Source organism: Halyomorpha halys, unplaced genomic scaffold (genome assembly GCF_000696795.3).
Source record: "Halyomorpha halys isolate HHAL.00 unplaced genomic scaffold, Hhal_1.1 Scaffold33.1, whole genome shotgun sequence".
In the NCBI taxonomy this organism is placed as follows: domain Eukaryota; kingdom Metazoa; phylum Arthropoda; class Insecta; order Hemiptera; family Pentatomidae; genus Halyomorpha; species Halyomorpha halys.
In genome coordinates this window covers 491,555-511,162 of record NW_027109698.1, presented here as the reverse complement: position 1 = coordinate 511,162, position 19,608 = coordinate 491,555, and the positions used below count along the sequence as shown (strand labels likewise).

The following is a 19,608-nucleotide window of genomic DNA, read 5'->3' as shown; positions in this document are numbered from 1 at the left end:
AAAAGTTAATGTAAGTTATGAAGGTAAAATATGCTTAAAATCAACAAACTGTTACCAGCAATGAAAAGTGAATAGATTGCAGAAACACTAAAACATAGATATAACTCTCAAACAGCAATCAGTCTTTTGTACAAATCAATTAGCAAGGATAATAAAAAAAAAATGATGCTCTCTATTTCATAATCATAAAGGCATATCTCAACTCAATCAGGAAGGTCTAACCAGGTGATTCAGATTTGACTTAATAGCGATCAGTTACAATGAATTGACTTTATAGAGATAAGTTATGATGAATTTATGATGTGACCAAGAATTCATAAATAGAAATCAGTTTTAGTTTCAACACGATAATATCCAATCATAAATTTGTTAAATGGAACAAAAAACTGTTAAATTAATGAATTATTGAGTCAGTAAATAAAAAACGAAAATGTCGGGTGTTTCAATTCAAACAATTTTTTTATCTTAAAGTTCATTTCAAATATTGTTTACTGTATCTTTGTTAATATTGGCCTCGCAGTTAAGTTTAGAAGGTAATTAAATTATCCTTTAAATGAGCAACTTAAATTTTGAGGGAAATATATAGTTTCAGGTTAATTGAAGAACTAGAAATAAAATAACAAGTTTAAAAGAGAACAGCACAAAATACTCTTTAAAAATATGGTAGCAAGTTTAATGCACAGTACCTTTGCTATTATTAGTTCGATTTAAAATTTTTTTGTTAATACATACAGAATTTAATTACTTCTAAAATTACAATCTAGCATTTTCAGACCAGTTGTAACATTCCACTTCTATTATAACCTTTGCAATTTAAAAATAAAAATATTAACCCTTTGCACTTGAGGGCTCTAGAGCAGAGCAATTTAAAATTTGTCTTCGAACTTGAGGGATCCGCTATAGAGACAATCCAAATAGTTTTCAGCTATAAGGACAAAGACAAATTGTAAAAACTGTTGCGTATAAGATTTTTGCTTTTGGTAGCAAATGACGGTCACGGCTTGTGAATTATAACATTGGTAATATGAATGAAAAAAAACTTGAGTGCCGAGGGTTAATATTTGATAATTTAATATGAAAATTATTAATCAGCAACGATTTTAACTTATAGATATCTCCTTAACAAATATAAGATTGTAATATTAAGAATAATTCATAACAAAATTTCTGGAGGGAATTCTAAAATAGCAATAAAACACTAGAAATCATAATAATGGATACTGAAGAAACTTGGTAAAATAGTAAAAAAAAAAATTTCATTGCCAAATAATAAAAAAATCACCTATTCACAAACTTAAAAAACTAATTAATAATTTCTATACGCAAGAAACCTTGAAAAGTGTAATTCGTTAATCGAAGCATAAAATCAGAATTTGAACATCAGTAATCCCAATATTAAAGAAAACTTGTAATAATAATTCCATAAACTCATATACAATAAAAAATACGGAAAGAAACTTGGATTCAGCGTCCTTAAAAACAAAACTAATGTTTATTACACTGATTAAACTTCCAAACAAGGGGATTATTTTTTTTTTATAATAACAGGTACATTAATGACAATAATAAACAAAGTTGAGTGGAAATGAGTTTCTCTCACACCCTCCCACCCTGCAAAACCTTTTCTGGTGTTCAAGGAATATCTACCAATTCTCTGGAAAAGGTAAATTGAGTAGCTCTAAGTTTAGCCACAAAACCTCAAGTGTGAAATTGAGAAGAGATATGGCAGTTCGCCTTAAGATGACTACAACCATGAAAAAACGCTGTGTTATGAATATTTTAAACAAAAATTGTTAAAATAAAATGATGTTTAAATTAGCCATCATATTTAATAACTAATCCCAATATAACTACACCATAACTTTTCCTACTTAAATTATAATCTGTTCAAATCAAAAGAAAAATCATGTTAATAAACTTGGTTTTGGATTTCTTACAGGAAATAGGAAACTTTGAAGTATGTAATTTATAAATGCTTATTTTGTAATAAGTTTATCAAACACAGATTTAAAAGCAACCTTTAAATAAAGCATCTAAAACATATTTTTAAAATCTAACAAAATGAATGGCAATGGAACAAAACTTTACTTGTTAAAGAAACTTGCTATGTGAGAATTATCAATTCTAAGTGTTAATTACAAATAAAAAGCATGCAATTAGAATTAAATCATATATTTCACTTTAGTTAAAACTTAGCGCGGTTCGTTAATTAAATACATAAGACATACAATATAAACAAAATTAGGTTTCACCGCTGGATCAGTTGATGCGCTGTCAGGAGAATTCTTAAGAGTATCCAATTTAGGAGAGCCAGATTTTCCACTTTCTTCATCAGAAATTGAGAGCATTATATCATCCACATATTTCTTTCTTTGAGTGTTTCGAGCAGAGCGGCGTTTCTTTTAAATTAACAATAAACAAAATCAATATAAAAACAAGAAGTATTACTGACCAAATTAAAACAAAACAAAAATAATTACAAATTATTATACCGAACTTCTGAATTCTTTAGTAGGAAACCAACTCCAAGAACCATTTTTCAATAATAAACCATCATTAATTAAATAAAACATTTTTCCACACTTTTGACATAAAAAATTTAAAAATAAAATAGCATCTTCTTTCTCAATCATTTAAAAGGTGCTTAAACATTAATTAGTATTGTAATTGGCGATTGAATTTTGCAACAACAAACTGAGTAGTTATGTTCAGAAAACACATTCTTACAATTTAATTTTTAATAACATACTTAACATTGTAAAAACAATTTAAAACAAACCACAGAAATAATTCCCTCATTGGATCTTCACTAAGAAATAATACTTTTAAATAATATCAGAAGAGAAATAAAATAATTGTCATAAAAGAAATTTAAAAACAACTAGAAAACTATAACTTACATTGCTGTCATCAACAATAGAAGCAGCAGCTGCTCCTGTTGCTGCGTCAGGGGATATTTCAGAGCTTCCTTCTTCTCCCAATAACTGATTTTGTCCAGGTTTAGATTTCTTCCCTCTCTTTACATTTCTAAAATAATGAAAAATATGGTAAGAGTTTTATTTTAAAAAACACAAATCAACAATAAAATCATTCCAAAACAATAAAATATCGGAAGAATCATAATATATGAAGAGGCTGGTCAAAGGTCAAAGAGAAAATGAATACAAAAAAAATTATGTGTACATTACATTCACCTTAACAAATATAAACTGGAATAAATACTGTCCTTTCTCCCCCCTCTCAAAAAAATTGTATATTTAGCTATTTTTTTTTTTTTTTTACATTTTACCAATGTTTAAAGATGCTTCAAATATGGGACCTCTATTATTGACAGTTAATGGTTATAATTTTAACAAAAATGGCTAAACCGTTACTGAATTGGATGCAATGAAATAAAATACTATCAAATATTTTGTAAAGTATCACTCTTCTCCTTACTATATACTACCCTGTGGTATCACAATTTATCTTTGATACCTGAGGATTCTAGTTTCATAAATTGACCCCCCTTAGTGGAAAATTTTAATTATCATTTTGTAGTCTTTCACAAGTTATCCATTACTCTAAACAAATTAACTATATAAAATAACTCTAACTTACTGCATTAAGAAAAATAAAGATAAAAAATTAAAAATTCTAAATATATACATATTCGTTTTTTATTTAGAACAAAATACGATTTACTTACTTAGAATTTGGTCTCGATCTAGCTTTAGGTGTCTTTTTTTCTTTTTTCCCTTTTTTAGTTACTACTTTATTTATTACATCTTCTTGCTCTACATCTAAAGGAGCTGAATCTTCAGTAGAAGGTTTTATTTCAGATTCTCCAGATAATCCAATCTCCACAGTTTCATCAGTAGTTGTTTGATCGTTGTTACTGGAATTATCAAGCAATGTACTCTCTTGAGGAAGGTTCTCTTCACCTTCACTGCTCAACTTTTTACGTCCCCTTTAAAAAAAAAAAAATGAATTTCAAATGTTCTTAAAAGAGGCCGATCAATACCTCAAATATATATAATTTTTAATTATGACAAATTAAAATCAAGTTTTTCAGGTGTTATTATTTGCAATAACTAACCATATTTACATTAAAAAAGTTAGAATTTACACAGAATTGTTGACTTCACTACCAAGAATAAAAAAAAAAAAATTAAAGATAAAATTATTTTACCAATTTTAATCAATAAACAAAAATTTTTACATTTCTGCTAATACGCCATCAGTTAAATCTATGAGTTTGTATTGGAATGTGCAAATGAAATTTTTGATTCAGAGGATAGCATATCAGTCAAAACGTAGGACATGATGTTTATTAATTAAAATTAATAAAATAATTTAGCCTTTAAATTTTAACAACCTTAAATAAATTTCATATATAAATAAAAATATCCTAACACCTTATATAAGTATACAATTCATTGCTAAAAATAAAAACAAAAATGGGTGTAATCTATAGCGGCAGGGAAAATATAAAATAGTAGGTAATAACACAGAAAAAAAAAGGTTTGGAGGAAAAATATAAAAAGAAGGAAGAGGAAAAGGAAAAAAGAGGAAAATGTAAATTTTCCAAGTAAAATTTTTAAAGTAAAATCCAGGATTTTCTTCTTTTGAAAACAATCAAATTTTAAATTTCATTTACCTATCTATATATGGAATATATTTTATCCGTAATAGAATCGCTATGACTGGACAAATTAATTTAATTGATGGTCACAAATTAGGTGTCTCTCTAAGAGTTGAATACTAACAAATATAATAAATGAAGGAATGTTTGGTTTATAGGTTATAATAATATTAAAACTGTAACAAAACTTTTTTTTAACAACTCTTAAATTAATGAGAATCATTTAAAAGATAAATTTTAATTGCTCACTTTTTTCCTTTTACTCCAGGTTCCTCAGGAGATTCAGTAGAACTTTGAGATTCATTTTTCTTTTTCTTTACTTTGGGTGTTTTAGGAGTTCTAGGAGACTTTGGTGTTTTTGGAGTTTTAGGAGGTTTAGGCTCCTTTGGTATTTTCGCTTCCTTAGGCTTTTTAGGAACACGTGGTTTCCTAATAAAAAACATATAGGATAAATACCTACATAATAAAATGTCAAATAATAAAACTTAATTGTTAGAAAAATCATTAGTATTTCTAAATTATACCCTTCTAAAGGAAATGAAACAACAAAGTCTAAAGCTAGTAACAATAAAATATGAAGTAATTATATCATAAATGCAATAAAATTGTAAAAAAAAAAATGTATACATTTATACAATTAAAAAAAGTATAAAAACAGGGAGAAATTTTTTTTTCAGAAATTAACAATATTTCAGAAAATAACAACAGATAACTTAGGAGAAAAAGAAATAACATAATAAGATAAGCTAAACAAATATATAACAATTAACAATGTCACACAAATTAAGTAGTAAATAAAATTAAAGTAACTATGAGTCTAGACCAATAATTGATCATTTTGTAGAGAATTTAATTTTATGAAACTTATTTTAGAATTATTTAAAAATAATAATTATTTCTTAAACAATTTTAAGGAGAATAACGAGAACTGAGTATAGCTACAGAATGGATCATTATTTCCTCAAGAATGAAAATCAACATGTTAAAAAATAAATAATTACTGAAGAATATATTTTTAAGCATTAAAATAATTAAAGTAATAATAATAAAAAAAGTATTAAAATATGCAATTAAAAAGTATATTTTAATTTTAAAAGAGATTTAGTAAATACTTGAAATTAAAGTAGACATGCATAAATAACCTCAAACATCATTCTTGAATGAATTAGTTAAAAACTCTTTTTATGGGTAAAAACGATAAAATTTACAATAAATAAAAATTAAATCAAAGACCCACAGAATGCATACCTAACTTTCTTTTTGTCAGCATCAGTTCCGTGTAGTGGAGGAGGGGGTTCTTCATCTTCTGTAAAATTAAAAATACTGTTATCTTCAACCTGGCTGGACTGTTCTGGCGGAGGGGGTGGAGGTGGGGGAGGAGGAGGTGGTTGATCCTCAATATCTTCTGGCTCTTGGTCTGGAGAAGGTTCTGAAGGAACATGAGGCGGTTCTTCAGCAATCAACATGGGGGGCTGTTCAGGTGGTTCCAGTAAAGAAGGTGGAACAGATGCTTCAAGAGGCAATTGTGGAGGCTCTTCAACAGCAGGATCAAATGCTGATGATTCAGGATCAGTTTTCTTTCGAGGTTTTCTAGCTTTTGGTGTGTTACTACCTCCCCTATTGCGTCCCTTACCACGATTTGGAGTGGTACTTCCCAACTGTCAACAAATCAATAAAAAACTTTAATACACTAATAAGGACTAAATCTATCAAATCTTAACTTGTTAAGTTAACAGCTCAGAAGGAACTGATAGCTCTCATTTTCTAAGAGGCCTGTTACGAAAACCAGATTATTATTAATACATTTTCTAGTATGAATCATTTTTCCAATAGTGATTTTTCAACACAATGAGCTTTCAATGAATTTGAGAAATGATATGGAATAAAAAGAAAATTAAAAACATTCAACTACAATAAAAAGATGTGGATCAACAGTTTTTCCCAGATACTTTTTTATTCTTTTACCACCCTTTTCTCTTTAACCTTGACAATAACTGATAAGAATCATTTGTAACACAACCCTCCCAACTACATCTTGGTATAACCCTTATCATTTACTGTCCAGTACTACCTAGTACAGTAGTACCGAATACCTTTTTGATGATTCATTTGTTATCCAGTCCACCATGTACAGCCAGCAATATTTAATTAATATTTGTTTTGTTTAGTATAAAACTGTGAATAGTCACAGTGTACATGTAGGTATCTGGTGTGTGATGAATATCAGCATTTACACGTAACATAAACTTCTGACTTCAGATGTTATTGGAGAAATCCAATGGTATTATCTTTTAAGTATTAACACAGTATAAGTAAGGACATCAAACAGACTATGGGGTTGTGCTCCAACTAGCACATTGATGCTCTAACTTCTCTTTTTTTATCTCTTTGGTGCAGCATAATTTCAAAAAAGCGACAAACACCCCTTCTCTTTAAATGTGTAAATTAACTGAAATAGGCCTATAAAAAATTAAATAGAGGATACCCTTTCAATTTTTTTCTTGTTAGTTTAACAATCTTGTGATGGTTAAGAGAAGAATGTTAAGACTAGTCATAGTGGTGGTAGCAGGGATGAAGAATTATCTGAATTATTGAGGGAACCAAATTACATTGTTTTTATTAATCAAAGAGATCTTCATAGGAAGTATAAATATGTATGAAATATCCATATATATGAATTATCAGGCAACCAAGTAAAAATATTGGCTACCAAATATGGATTACTAGGCTACCAAAGATGGGCATATGAATTACCAGATTACCAAATATCCAGACTTACAAATTACTAATATCTTATCTTGCACTTTGTCTTAACCTTTCAGTAATCATGCTAGAGTATAAAATGTACCTATTGCGAATTTTCCATTGTAATTAGCAGGTCTTTTGCTTTGCATGATCTTACACTTTCAAACCCTTTCTCTATTCATCAGCCTCTTTCTTTTATTAAGGTGTTTTCTGAAAGTTGGCAATTTTCCTGTCACTCAAATAATCAGTCATTCCGTGGAAATGACAAAAAATATAGAATAAATCCACTAAAGAATTCTTCAATTAGATTATCTCCTGTATGTGTTGAGAGCATTTTAACTTTTTAACAAGTAATAAAGCTCTAAATGAACTCTACAAGTTCTATTACTATTTATCTATTACTACAAGTACTATTTCTTCTCTAGTTTCCATCTGCTTCTGAACCTCCTTTGAGGAGGTTTTCCTCATCCAAAATTGAAGTAGATTCACCCCACATCCGTACAAAAAATCTTTTGTAGCATGAGTAGTTTTTCTCAGTGACTAACTGAGAAAATGGTTCTCAGAGGAAAACACAAGAGTCTGGTATCCCACAGCAATTTGGCCCTCAGTATTTCAAAGGCAATACAGTTTATGATGATGTGCTTAGCTGACTCCAGGACACCGCAGCTAGGGAATATGAAGTCCATATCATTCCCAAACCCATTAAGTATAATCTGAAAGCCCCCATGCCCTGTGAGAAATAATAAACCTAAGATATAATATATTTCAAATAACATTAGTACAAATCAAATTTCTTCAATAATTTGAAAGAAATTCACAGTCATGTCAACTATACAAGCCCTTTGGAGCTGATACCATGCCATCACTTCCATAATATTGTCTATGGATACCAAGTAATAAGGATAGAGAGTAAGTAAATGAGATTTTGAATTTTTTTCAAAGTAAAAAAATCTCTACTTTTGTTCAGAATGAAGCTGGGCTCTTCCCAAAAGGTAACCACCTATAATCAATGTATTTTTTGGTCGGTCAATAAAAACATGCATCTCAACTAAGTTTCATTGGAATCAACAGTCATTAAAAGTTGTGTTCTTCTCCATTAAAGGTCAGAAAGTAATGATCAAATTGCATATACAGTGTTTTTAGTTTATCAATGAAAAAAAAAAAAAAAAAAAAACGAACATGAAATAATATGGTTAAATTATCAATAAAAAACAAAATACCTGAATCATTGAATCGATGTTTGGAGGGTTGTGCCATACAGGACTTTGAAGTAAGCAATGACTTCCACCAACACATTTATCATTGGCATCATGGTGTTGTAACATTTTTATTTTCTCTTGCAGATGTCCTATCTGAAAATATCTCGAAGCATAAATTACAGGTAACTAGTAACATACCAAATTAAGTTATGAGCATCAAAGCTTTTAAATTTAGAATCATAAAATGATACAATTTTTTTTTTAATTGTTTGAGATTAATGTAGGAACGTGAATGATTCTGTACTGTATTTGGGTAATAAAAGGCTGATTAAAGGAGATGTTCATAGATTCATCAATAAAAAATCTAAATCCTCAGTAAAGCAAATACAAAAACAATTTAAATTCAACCAGTATTAGGAAAATACTGGATTTTGTACCCACTTGGATTTTTAAACAAATTCTATATAAGTTCCCGAGGAAATTCATTTCCTTTATTTTTTTTAATAACTCAAATCTATACATGTTTGAAAGCATTCCAGATTTATATTGTTGACAAAATTTGATTTGAAAATAACAAAATCTTAATCAAAACAATGTTAGTGAAGATACTGCAAACAATTTGTAACCAAAACAGTAACATAAGTCGTATGAGTGGATGCATAAGATTTTTTTTCTAATCCTTAATTTTGTATTATGATACATAAATCTTGTAAAAAATTCTACAATACAGAAAATTTTTAAGTTGTTACTACTATATACATAAATACATTCAAATTTATCCATGTATCTCAAATTTTCTTTACTTAAACCTTAGTATCTAAAATAAAATATTAGCAAAATATGTAGATCAAAATGTCCAAAAGCCTATCCTCTTTTATTTAGACTATGCTAAGTTCAGTACTAAGTAAGTTAAATAATTTTCTTTCCTTTTAAATTTGAGTTAACTAGCTTAAATATATTTATTCGATCGTGATTCTGACCAAATCACCTCCTCGCAAAACTATTGGTCTAGTTCAGTACTAAGTAAGTTAAATAATTTTCTTTCCTTTTAAATTTGAGTTAACTAGCTTAAATATATTTATTCAATCGTGATTCTGACCAAATCACCTCCTCGCAAAACTATTGGTCTAGTACAGTACTTCCTTACAGGTACCCCTGACCCTTCATGGGTTATAGCAATACAGATATGATTTAATTTAGATTATATTTATCAAAGAACTGAAAAAAACTTGAAAAATTACCCTGACTTGATTCTCTGGAGCTGGAGGCATACAAAATATTTCTTGCAATTGCTGCTGTAATGCAGCCATTTCTTGCTGATGACTGATTGGAGGCTGATAAGATGTTCTTGAAACTGGATCATTATTATAAGAAGGCTGTTGTGAGAGTATACTATTAGAGGCTGGTCCCGAAATAGTATGGCAGTTAAGATTTGGAGAGAGAGGAACACCATCTTCTGAACTGGGTAAAGCAGGTATTTGTTGTAATTGAGGTTGTGAAGAGTTCATTTGAGTTGCTGAAGGAGCCCTTTGAGTGGAAGGAACAGCTGAATGAGAAACCAGAGGAGGGGTAACAGTAGAAGTTGTTACAGCTGAAACAGTCTGTTGAGACTGTACAACTAAGTCAACCTGTGAAAATGAACTTTGCTGAGGAGATGAATGAGGAACTGGAGAGTGCTTTTGTGTTTGTATATTTTCAGAACTAAGAGGTTCCTGATTGGTGGAAGCAGTGTTGCTATGAATGATATCATCAATTTTGGTACCATTTTGAAAACTTTCAACATACCCCATGTTAGTTTGCCCACTAGTTTGATCAGGAGGAGTTTTAGGGATCTGAGGCGGTATAGTTGGAATATCTAATGCTTCAGTATTAATTACAGAAGGCAAAGTAGGATTAGCAAATTTATCTCTGTTGAGATGAGTCTGAAACTCAATATTTCCATTGGCATTAGGTATTTCACTTTTAGATGCTAACATATTATCTGACTGTATTTTATTCGTAGAGCTGATAGGTTTTAATTCTGGCTGTCTATCCTCTGGAGTATGCTGCATATTTGAAAATGGGGTCACTTGATCTCCGATTCCAATTCCTCCATTTAAAGGAGGTTGTCTTGAAGTTTGTTGCCATTGCTGATTCCTGTAATTAGAAAACTCAGAACTGACAGCTGTGCTCGCAGCTGTAACTTGTGGCATAACCATTTGCTCAAGTTGTTGCAATGTGCTTTGTTGAGAGTAAGCAACTGGTGAAGTATTTGTCTTGGGCGTCAGTGCCGTAGGTGGCCTAGGAGAAACAGTTGAAGTTTGCTGAGGATGGGGGTGTGGCGATATGTTACTATTAGGTTTAGCAGGTGACATTACCGGTCTTGGAGACATCTGTGGCCTGGGTGACATTTGTTGTCTAGGAGACATCTGAGGAGATAACTGCGGAAAAGGAGCTCTGTACTGTGGACTGCTGCCTTGGGAATGATTTTTAGAATATTGGCCCTGTGCAGCGTTGGCTACCTCAACACCAATAGGTCTAGGCATACCTTGCTGAAAACCCTGATGTGCACCTATTGTTCCAGGATGTGATTGCATGTTGTAGCTGGTTTGAGATGGAGTGTTAAGATCAGTAATCATTTGCTGACTTTGAGAAGAATATTGCATGTGATGAGGTAGTCGAGGTTGAGACTGCTGATGCATGGTACCACTGCTGTAGCCCCCATAATTTCCTGTAGAACTGGGATAAACCATACTTTGAGAATAATGTTGCTGATTTCTCTGATACGTATTTCCCATGCTTTGATGCATCATAGGATTTATCAAACCTTGTTGACCAGCAGGATAACTCTGATTTAATTTCTGGTTACCTAGTTCCTGTTGGTGAGGATAGTTCATCGATTGGCGATATTGATTAGGTTGTACATTATAGTGCCTTACTGAAGGAGGAAAATGCCCACTACCCCAATCTTGTATTCCTTGGTTTTGGTCCATCGAGTACATGTTATCAGGAACATTATATGAACCATATTGAGAATTAGGAGGTCTCCTTATATCATGCTGAGGCATTATATTTCTGTTATAATTAGATGACGAACTGTTCGGATGAATGGCGCGTGGATGCTCACCATGGTAACCTGTATGATTTCCATGAAATATTTGTCCTCCAGGATCCATATGGTTTGATGCGAATTCTCCACCAAACGATGCTAACTTTTGTAAAGGAGATTCCTGATGGATGTCGCCCATTTGATGGGCATAAGAGTATTGTGATGGATTCGGCTGAGGATCTCTGGTTTGAGGCGAAGGTTCAAAATTCTCAGACCCAAGATCAGGTAAACCATCAAGCATTCCTCCCCCAACATCCTCGCCAAATAGATCATATGAGTCCATCTTGAAGGTTACACAATCAATCTTTGTCCCCTACTGAGCTGAGATTTCCTCAACCCAGTTTCCTGCATTGCACTTATTCTTTATTTAATTCGTTCCATCTGAAATTAAAAAAAAAAAATTATTATTATCTAATTGAAATAAATGGAATACTAAGTCAATAATGTAAGAACTATAATGATATTAATAAATAAAAAGATTGAAAAAAATAAAAAGAAAAAAAAAAGAAATAAACTCATTTAAAACCTGCCTAAAATCTAATATCTTACCCACATGAATTCTTAATCAATACTTATATAGTATCAATAGTATATTTATTCGAATATACCCTAACCCTGGCAGTAATGTCCTACTTTTTGTCCCCTAAAAGGTGTTCCGTAAGCATTTATCTCATGGTAGACAATTGGTACTACTTTTTTTATATAATTGGATGTAACGATATATGATTGAGCCAATACATGAGATGATATTCATTTTTAGCACCTAAAGAAACCCATAGGGGAATCATTAAATTTTATTCTGATGCTTCGAAAAGAGATGAACCACTTCAGTATATTAGTACTACTTAAGTATATTAGTACTATATTGAAACAGTTGACATATGATAGTGTGTGTAGGAGTGAAAATTAGTATCATTAAATCTTCCCATGGTGAAAAGGAAAAATTTCTGATTTTTAATTTCTTTGAAAAATAGTACTTAGCACTTTGAGACGACATTAAAAACAAATATGAAATGCTCTTTTCTTAAAACAAAATTTATTGACCTACTTTACATAGAGCCAGATTATGTTTTTTAAATTTTTCTAAATTATAATATAGCTTATTAGAAGCAGTAATACTTTTTTCTTAATCCTCGGATACAGACAATTCGATTGTTGTACAATAACAGTGAAGAAAGCTTATATTCTCTGAACTACAAACCAAACATACTTAATTTTCTATATAACATTTATTCTACTCAAGAATTCAGGGATTTCATTATCTTTAAACCTTTCCACAGTGAAAAGGATTTGAAAAACCAGCATGTAAATCAGTCCAGTAATTCAAAAGTTTATTGTGGTCAAAGATTCGACCATTCCCTTTTATATGTATTTATATACATACTACTTGATTCTTTGTTCTTTATTTCATCCATGATCTTAATTTTCACTGTTAAATTACAATAGAAGTCATCATTCTATACAGTAAGGAAAAACAGTCTAGAACAAAAACTGTTCAATTCTTCTTTAGTAATATTTATCAACACTTGTAATTTACATGATTATATTATAATAAAAGTCATCAATCTATATTGCATATAATAATCTATTTCCAAAAAAAAAAACATATAAAACTAACCAAATACATAGTTCTCTAATAGAAGTAAGTATTAAATTTTATCTTTCCAACTATTGGTTCTTTCTATATAAAATCAGGTTTATCATATAGACATATATCAACGAACTATGCCAGTATATCAGCAAATGAATGATTCAAATAACTAAAACTAACTATATCAGCAAATGAATAATTGAAAAAACTTAATATTGATATAAAGTAGTAGATCTGTTACTACTCCTGATGAAAAACATTCTGAATTTAAAGAAGAGATGGTCTAGGCTCACAACCTCTCTCCCATAAATAAAAACAGCCATGAATAAAACCTATATAACCATATGAAATTGATGTTACTGTAAGTAAAACATTATGAAATAATGTAGTTAAACATTGCACTCCTAAAACACACACTGAAGACAATACTGAACACTGGAATCCTTGGTCTGGGTTTGAACATGGCTGAAGAAAATAATTTATTTATTCTGTGATATCAGCCTTAGATCAACCATGAGGCATACCTAGCCTCTATAAAGTTGGTATCTGATCATCTAATCAGTAGTGGGAATAAACAAATGAGTTACTGATTGAGTGTGATCCTGGCCTAGACAGGTCACATCCTTAGTTAACGGTTAGTCGTAAAACTGTTCTTCCATATCAAGTATTAAACAAACGATGTGTATTTAAATCAATAAGATATAAAGTTAATTATTTAAATAGAAATTTAAAAAATACAGCCTATTTAGGTATGACAATAATACATGTATATTCATCCTAAAAAGTATTAGGAAGGAAATTAATAAAATATCTGATGCAGAATTGAATTATAAAACATCTTCGACACAAGGTTTGAATAAATCATCCAAAAATACCAATAATTTGATTAATTGAGTTTGCTTAATTAGTTAGGATTCAATGGGTTTGAAATACATATTGTTTAACCAAGAACATGTTTGATTTCAGATGATAAAAACAAATTAATTAACAATAACATGAAAGCATAACTTGTTGATATCCCTCACTAATCCTTTAAAAAGAGGATAACCAAATCTAATAAGAAACAAACAAAAAGAAATTGAAGAAACAAAAAACTTTTACTTAAAAAATAAGTGTATGTTTTTCATCAACTAATAATGTAAATTAATTAAATTCCCTAACTTGAAATTTATTTTTCATTTTAGTGCCATAAACAAACAATAGATATTAAATTACAAATATTTGTAGCGATTAGCTAATTTGAAATATATCAATAAAATAAAAATTAAATACAACTAAAAATATATAATAAAATGACATTTTCCATTATAGAAAATATAAACAATAAGCTAATGAAAACAAAAACTATATTTTTTCAGTAATTACAACTAAAGGAGGGTTAAGCAAAATAAATTAAACCATATTGGAGACACAAATTATATAAAACTTAAAATATAATTATGTATTAAATTGTAGTAATAGAAGCTCATGAAGGCTATCTTGAAGTAAGAAGACAGGTTTAAAGGGGAAAAGCTATACGCTTATGATTTTAACACATAATCTGTACAGCCTTTCCCTTCTCAACCTACCTATCGATGGTTAGTATCCAGTTAAATATAATTCAGAAGTTTAATAAAAAACAATATATAACGTTAATGTATAACTATAATTAAAAAATTTGGAACACATCATACTAATTGAAAATATACAAAATTCAAAATGAATTGCTCCATAAGTAACAAAAATACAAACATTAATTGTAAGGTTCCAAAATAACAGTAATATTGTACATTGACATTTATTGTATTAAGTTAACCAATATAACATTAACTATGCACTAATTTACATTAGAAGTAGGTCTTAAATAAAAAATATTGCATGAATGAATACAGTAGAACAATTGATCTCAATAAACCAATAAGAAAGTCCCATGTATTATCAACAAGTATTAATAAAAATAAAATACAGTACAAAGCAAAACAAACAATTAATACCAATACTATTGGTAGAGTCAAACAAAATTCACATAATATGCAACAATGAACATGAAGTAAGTATTGGAAACCCCAAACAAATATAAAAAATCTGAAAGGTTATGTGTAATTTCCTAGCATTGAAAAAGATTAGACCTTAGTTATTACCCTATTTTACACCTTATATAAACAGAAACAGAAATAAGCAGGTTATAGTTTAATAGCCAAATAAAAGGAACAAAACAATGCCAATCTAAACCAGAGACAAAATGTACTAGCAGGAAACAGTCCAAAAAATCAAAAACTAACCTGGAACCAAATATAATGAAATCATTAAATAACTCCTATATCCAACAACTGAATGAAACTGTCAAGAAAACATAAGTGTTGTGTTGCCCTCCAGCAATATTATTTAAATCAAACAAACAAATTTATTGACATAATCAAGTATGAAGTAGGATCCTGTGCATTAATACTTAAAGAAACTAGGTGGAAATAACTGTATACAACAAAAACCAATAAGCTACAGGCAATAAACACACGAAAAACAAATAAACAAACACTCATATAGCAAAATCAAATTGTCATAAAAATAAATATGAATGATCTGCAAGCTTAGACAAGTATGTGTACTTAATGCTGAATGAAAAGTAAAAGAATATGGACAAAAATAGATGTAATAAGGTCAAAATATTTATATAATACATAAAATGGACTGAATACTTTACCAAGTTTTAAAGGTCATGATGCATCATAAGTTAATAGGCTCTGGAAGCCTATTAGAAACAGCTTTATTGACCACAGTTAATTACTATTTGAAAGTCCTCATTCCAAATATAAAAATAGTGAACTGCCAACACTTTTCCGACCACTTCACTTAAATAACTTGATTTTTACTAAATAGATTAATAAACACACTTTCAACATAAATCAATATATAAAGTAGTCATTAACAATAATTACTCAGTGGCCTAGAGAACAATGAACTCTGCGAACGCCATTCGAAATGTCCTCTTTCGGCTTGGGTGAACAGATCCGCTCAATACTTCCGCGATAAAACGTAGGTCTACGCCAGTAGTTTGGTCATACCATCCGCAAAACTGAAAGCTTTTGACAGGCGACATGCAATATCTTTAAAATTACTCACTCATTTGAAATAGGAAGAAGAGATTAACAATTGCAAAATTATCAAAATCCTCCTTCCCACATCTTACGTACAATATCGTGTAAAACACTGGAATTACTTTAAGAGCTGCAATCTAATTGGTTAGGATAATACCTTCTACCAATGTTGCTCCTGCTTGGTGTAACCCTCAACCAATCAGATTCCTTCTTACTACAAAGGATTAAAAAACAAGATGTAGACCTGACCAATGAAATAGCTTAGCAGCTTGTAGCACCTATGGGCGGGTAAAAGGAACCAATTCAAATCTACATTCAGCTTGAACTATCACATCAATTAAAAGGAGTTTTAAGAAACATATTTTTAAATCACTATGGTTCTATGTCACATAAAGATATAAAACTTACGAAAACATTCTAAAGTAATTCTAACTAACACAAAATAATGATAATTTCATTTAAAAACAATTTTGTTTCCATAAAAATCCTGATATATATCACATAAAACAAAACTTAAAGAATGTGTCAATAAGACATAATTTTAAATGGAATATTACTTGTTTAAGATAAACAACGGAGCAGTTCTAAAAAAAAATACAAATTCATATTAATTATATAAAAAATATGCATCATTACCAAACATTTTCCCAACACACTTTGAAAATTAATTAACTGTTTTTTATTTTGTTTTGTTTTTTTATTGTATCAAATATAAAAACATAATTTTTTTCACATTCTACCTAAGGTTCAGAACAAGAAAATAAAACATGAAATATCGAAAAAACTTTTAGAAAAATGTATGATCAATATTATACTATATAAACTTTTACTTTAATGTCTACTATCCTATTCTGGATAATTATAATGATAATTAATAATAGCAATTATACAGAATGCAACATACAAATTGTATCAATATCTAAAAATGAAGATTTTTATTTGAGATAATTCAGTTGTTTGCTATGTAATCTTCAAAAACTAGCCTACATATTACTAATAATAAATATATAAATGTCACATAATTGAATAAAAGCATTTGTATTGTGAAGAAATAAAAAATGAATTTTGATCTTTCATAGACTTTCCGAGATTGACTGTGATACTTATTTCATTCAATTTTCCTATTTCTCTATTTTTTTTTTCTGATTTCAGCTTGCTGGTTGGTTGTTTTAAAATTAAGGTGTAAAACCTGTTGGTTATCAATACCACAATTTTTCTCAAGAAAATAATCTTTATGATGAAAATTTTATTTTTACTATGTGATAACATCAGTTATGAAAATAATTTGAGAATTCATAGTAATATTTTAAAACTAAATATTAAAGGTAAAGAAGCATAATTGGCATTAAAATTAAGAACTAAAAGTTTCCTTCAAATATGTATAGTAGACAGTTTATGATACAAACATAGCTGATACATAATAATATTCTTTATTTATAGAATTAAAAAAAAATAAATATGAGAAGATGGTTGGAAGTGCAGTCAGTGAAGAACATAAATAAGTAAAACTTGTATATTAGTGCGAACGTTACAGCCAGAATTTCTAGCCTTCATCATGGCTAAGAACAAAAAACAAAATGACAACCCATGAATAAAAGGATATATAAAATAAGGAAACAATTAACATTATGTGTTGACAGGCATGAATAGTTTAAGCATTATGAGAAAATAAAGGCTGCATGAAAAGAATAATATTAAAATTAAGTAAGATGAAGGAACAAATAATAAAACAACTAAATATGAATATTTTAATTTAATAATAATAATTTAAATTAAAGTTATAGGAAAAAATATAATTAATGAAATATGTAAGTAAAATACTCGAATAAAGAAACAAAATATAAAGTTAAGTAAGACAGAAGAAGTAATCAGTACATATGACAACAATAATAGGTGGTGAACATAACTAATAATAACGTGGGAAAGGAAAAATAAGAAAAGAATAGAGAAGAAGAAGTGTGTAAAAAGAAAGATGAGAAAAAAGAGAATAAAACGTTAACAATGAACCTGCTTGGAAGAGATGTAAAATCCTATATATTTACTAAGTAGATTTTCATTGTATTTTATTATTTGTTCATTCCTCTCACTTAACTTTAATATTACTCTTTTCATAAAGCCTTTATTTTCTCATAATACTTAAAACTATTCATGCCTGTCAACACTATTTATGTATTCATAATGTTAGTTATTTTCTAATCATTCTACATATCCTTTTATTCATTGGATGTTATCTTGTATTTTGTTCTTAGCCCCCATTCCTCTTACTTAATTTTAATATTACTCTTCCCATACAGGCTTTATTTTCTTATAATACTTAAACTATTCATGCCTGTCAACACTATTTATGTATCCTTAATGTTAGTTATTTTCTTATTTTCTAATCATTCTATACATCCTTTTATTCATTGGTTGTTATCTTTTATTTTGTTCTTATCCCTGATAAAGGCTAAAAATTCTGACCAAAACATTGGTACTAATAAATAAGTTTTTATTTATTTGTATTCTTCACTGACCACGCCCCAATCTTCTCCTCATACATATTATCCACAGTCAAACTTCTCATCATTAAAAAAAATAAAAATAATGAAACAAAACATCATAAAATGTCTCTGATAATAATAAATGAGGAGGAGATAAGACAATAATGGCTGATAAAAGGAAAAAAAATTAATGTTTATTTAAGTACAACGTTTAAAAAATAAAATAAAACCACCAATCACATCATAAATCATAAGGTAACTAACTTTATAAAAATTTTTTAAAAAATTAAAAGAAAAAACTTCTTTTTTTTTTTTTATTTATTTATTGCTATTTACAACTGTACATTATAATACATTTAGTAAATCTTATCTTGGTTAAATTTGAGTGTTACATGCGTGTAGAGAAACTACCCATTGCCAACACTCTTAGAAAAAACTAAAATGAAATAAAGATAATTAAGAATATAGTACAACTAATGTTTATATACATATTTACAAGTTTTAAATAAAAATTAGAAACATAAAATAAAAAAATCAAGCATCTTAAATTATTTTTAAATCTAGTGACAGAGGTGTCAAGGAAAGATATAAAGTAGTTAATCAACCTTTTTAATTTTGCTTTGAGATCTCCAGTGACACCCTCATGTACTGTACAACTATAGTCAAAGTGGAGTCTGCAGGTTTAAAAAAGAAGTTGGTGATGAAGGTAATTTAATCACTTATAGGTGGAGAAGGTAAGATGGAGATATCGAAGACATGATTTTTTAAAGAGAGAATTCAGTAAAACATGATTCCAAGGTTCTGGAC

At 29.1% G+C, this 19,608-nt stretch overlaps 1 protein-coding gene across 6 annotated transcripts in view; it reads right to left on the bottom strand.

Moving 5' to 3' along the window:
- Positions 1–16,448, bottom strand: part of kis (kismet) — a 95,568-nt gene extending 79,120 nt beyond the window's left edge. For 2 of the 6 annotated variants that reach the window (XM_014428065.3, XM_014428106.3), the window contains exons 1-8: positions 15,928–16,445; positions 9,810–12,037; positions 8,590–8,721; positions 5,873–6,282; positions 4,874–5,053; positions 3,689–3,949; positions 2,901–3,027; positions 2,229–2,399 (exon numbers count right to left, since the gene is read on the bottom strand). In XM_014428065.3, the coding sequence (XP_014283551.1) occupies positions 2,229–2,399; positions 2,901–3,027; positions 3,689–3,949; positions 4,874–5,053; positions 5,873–6,282; positions 8,590–8,721; positions 9,810–11,939 (3,411 nt within the window). In that variant the 5' untranslated portion in view covers positions 11,940–12,037; positions 15,928–16,445. Of the gene's footprint in view, positions 1–2,228; positions 2,400–2,900; positions 3,028–3,688; positions 3,950–4,873; positions 5,054–5,872; positions 6,283–8,589; positions 8,722–9,809; positions 12,038–15,927 lie in introns of all 6 variants that reach the window. The other 4 variants (XM_014428084.3, XM_014428088.3, XM_014428096.3 and 1 more) reach the window with 4 other exon arrangements.
- Positions 16,449–19,608: the final 3,160 nt, after the last annotated feature.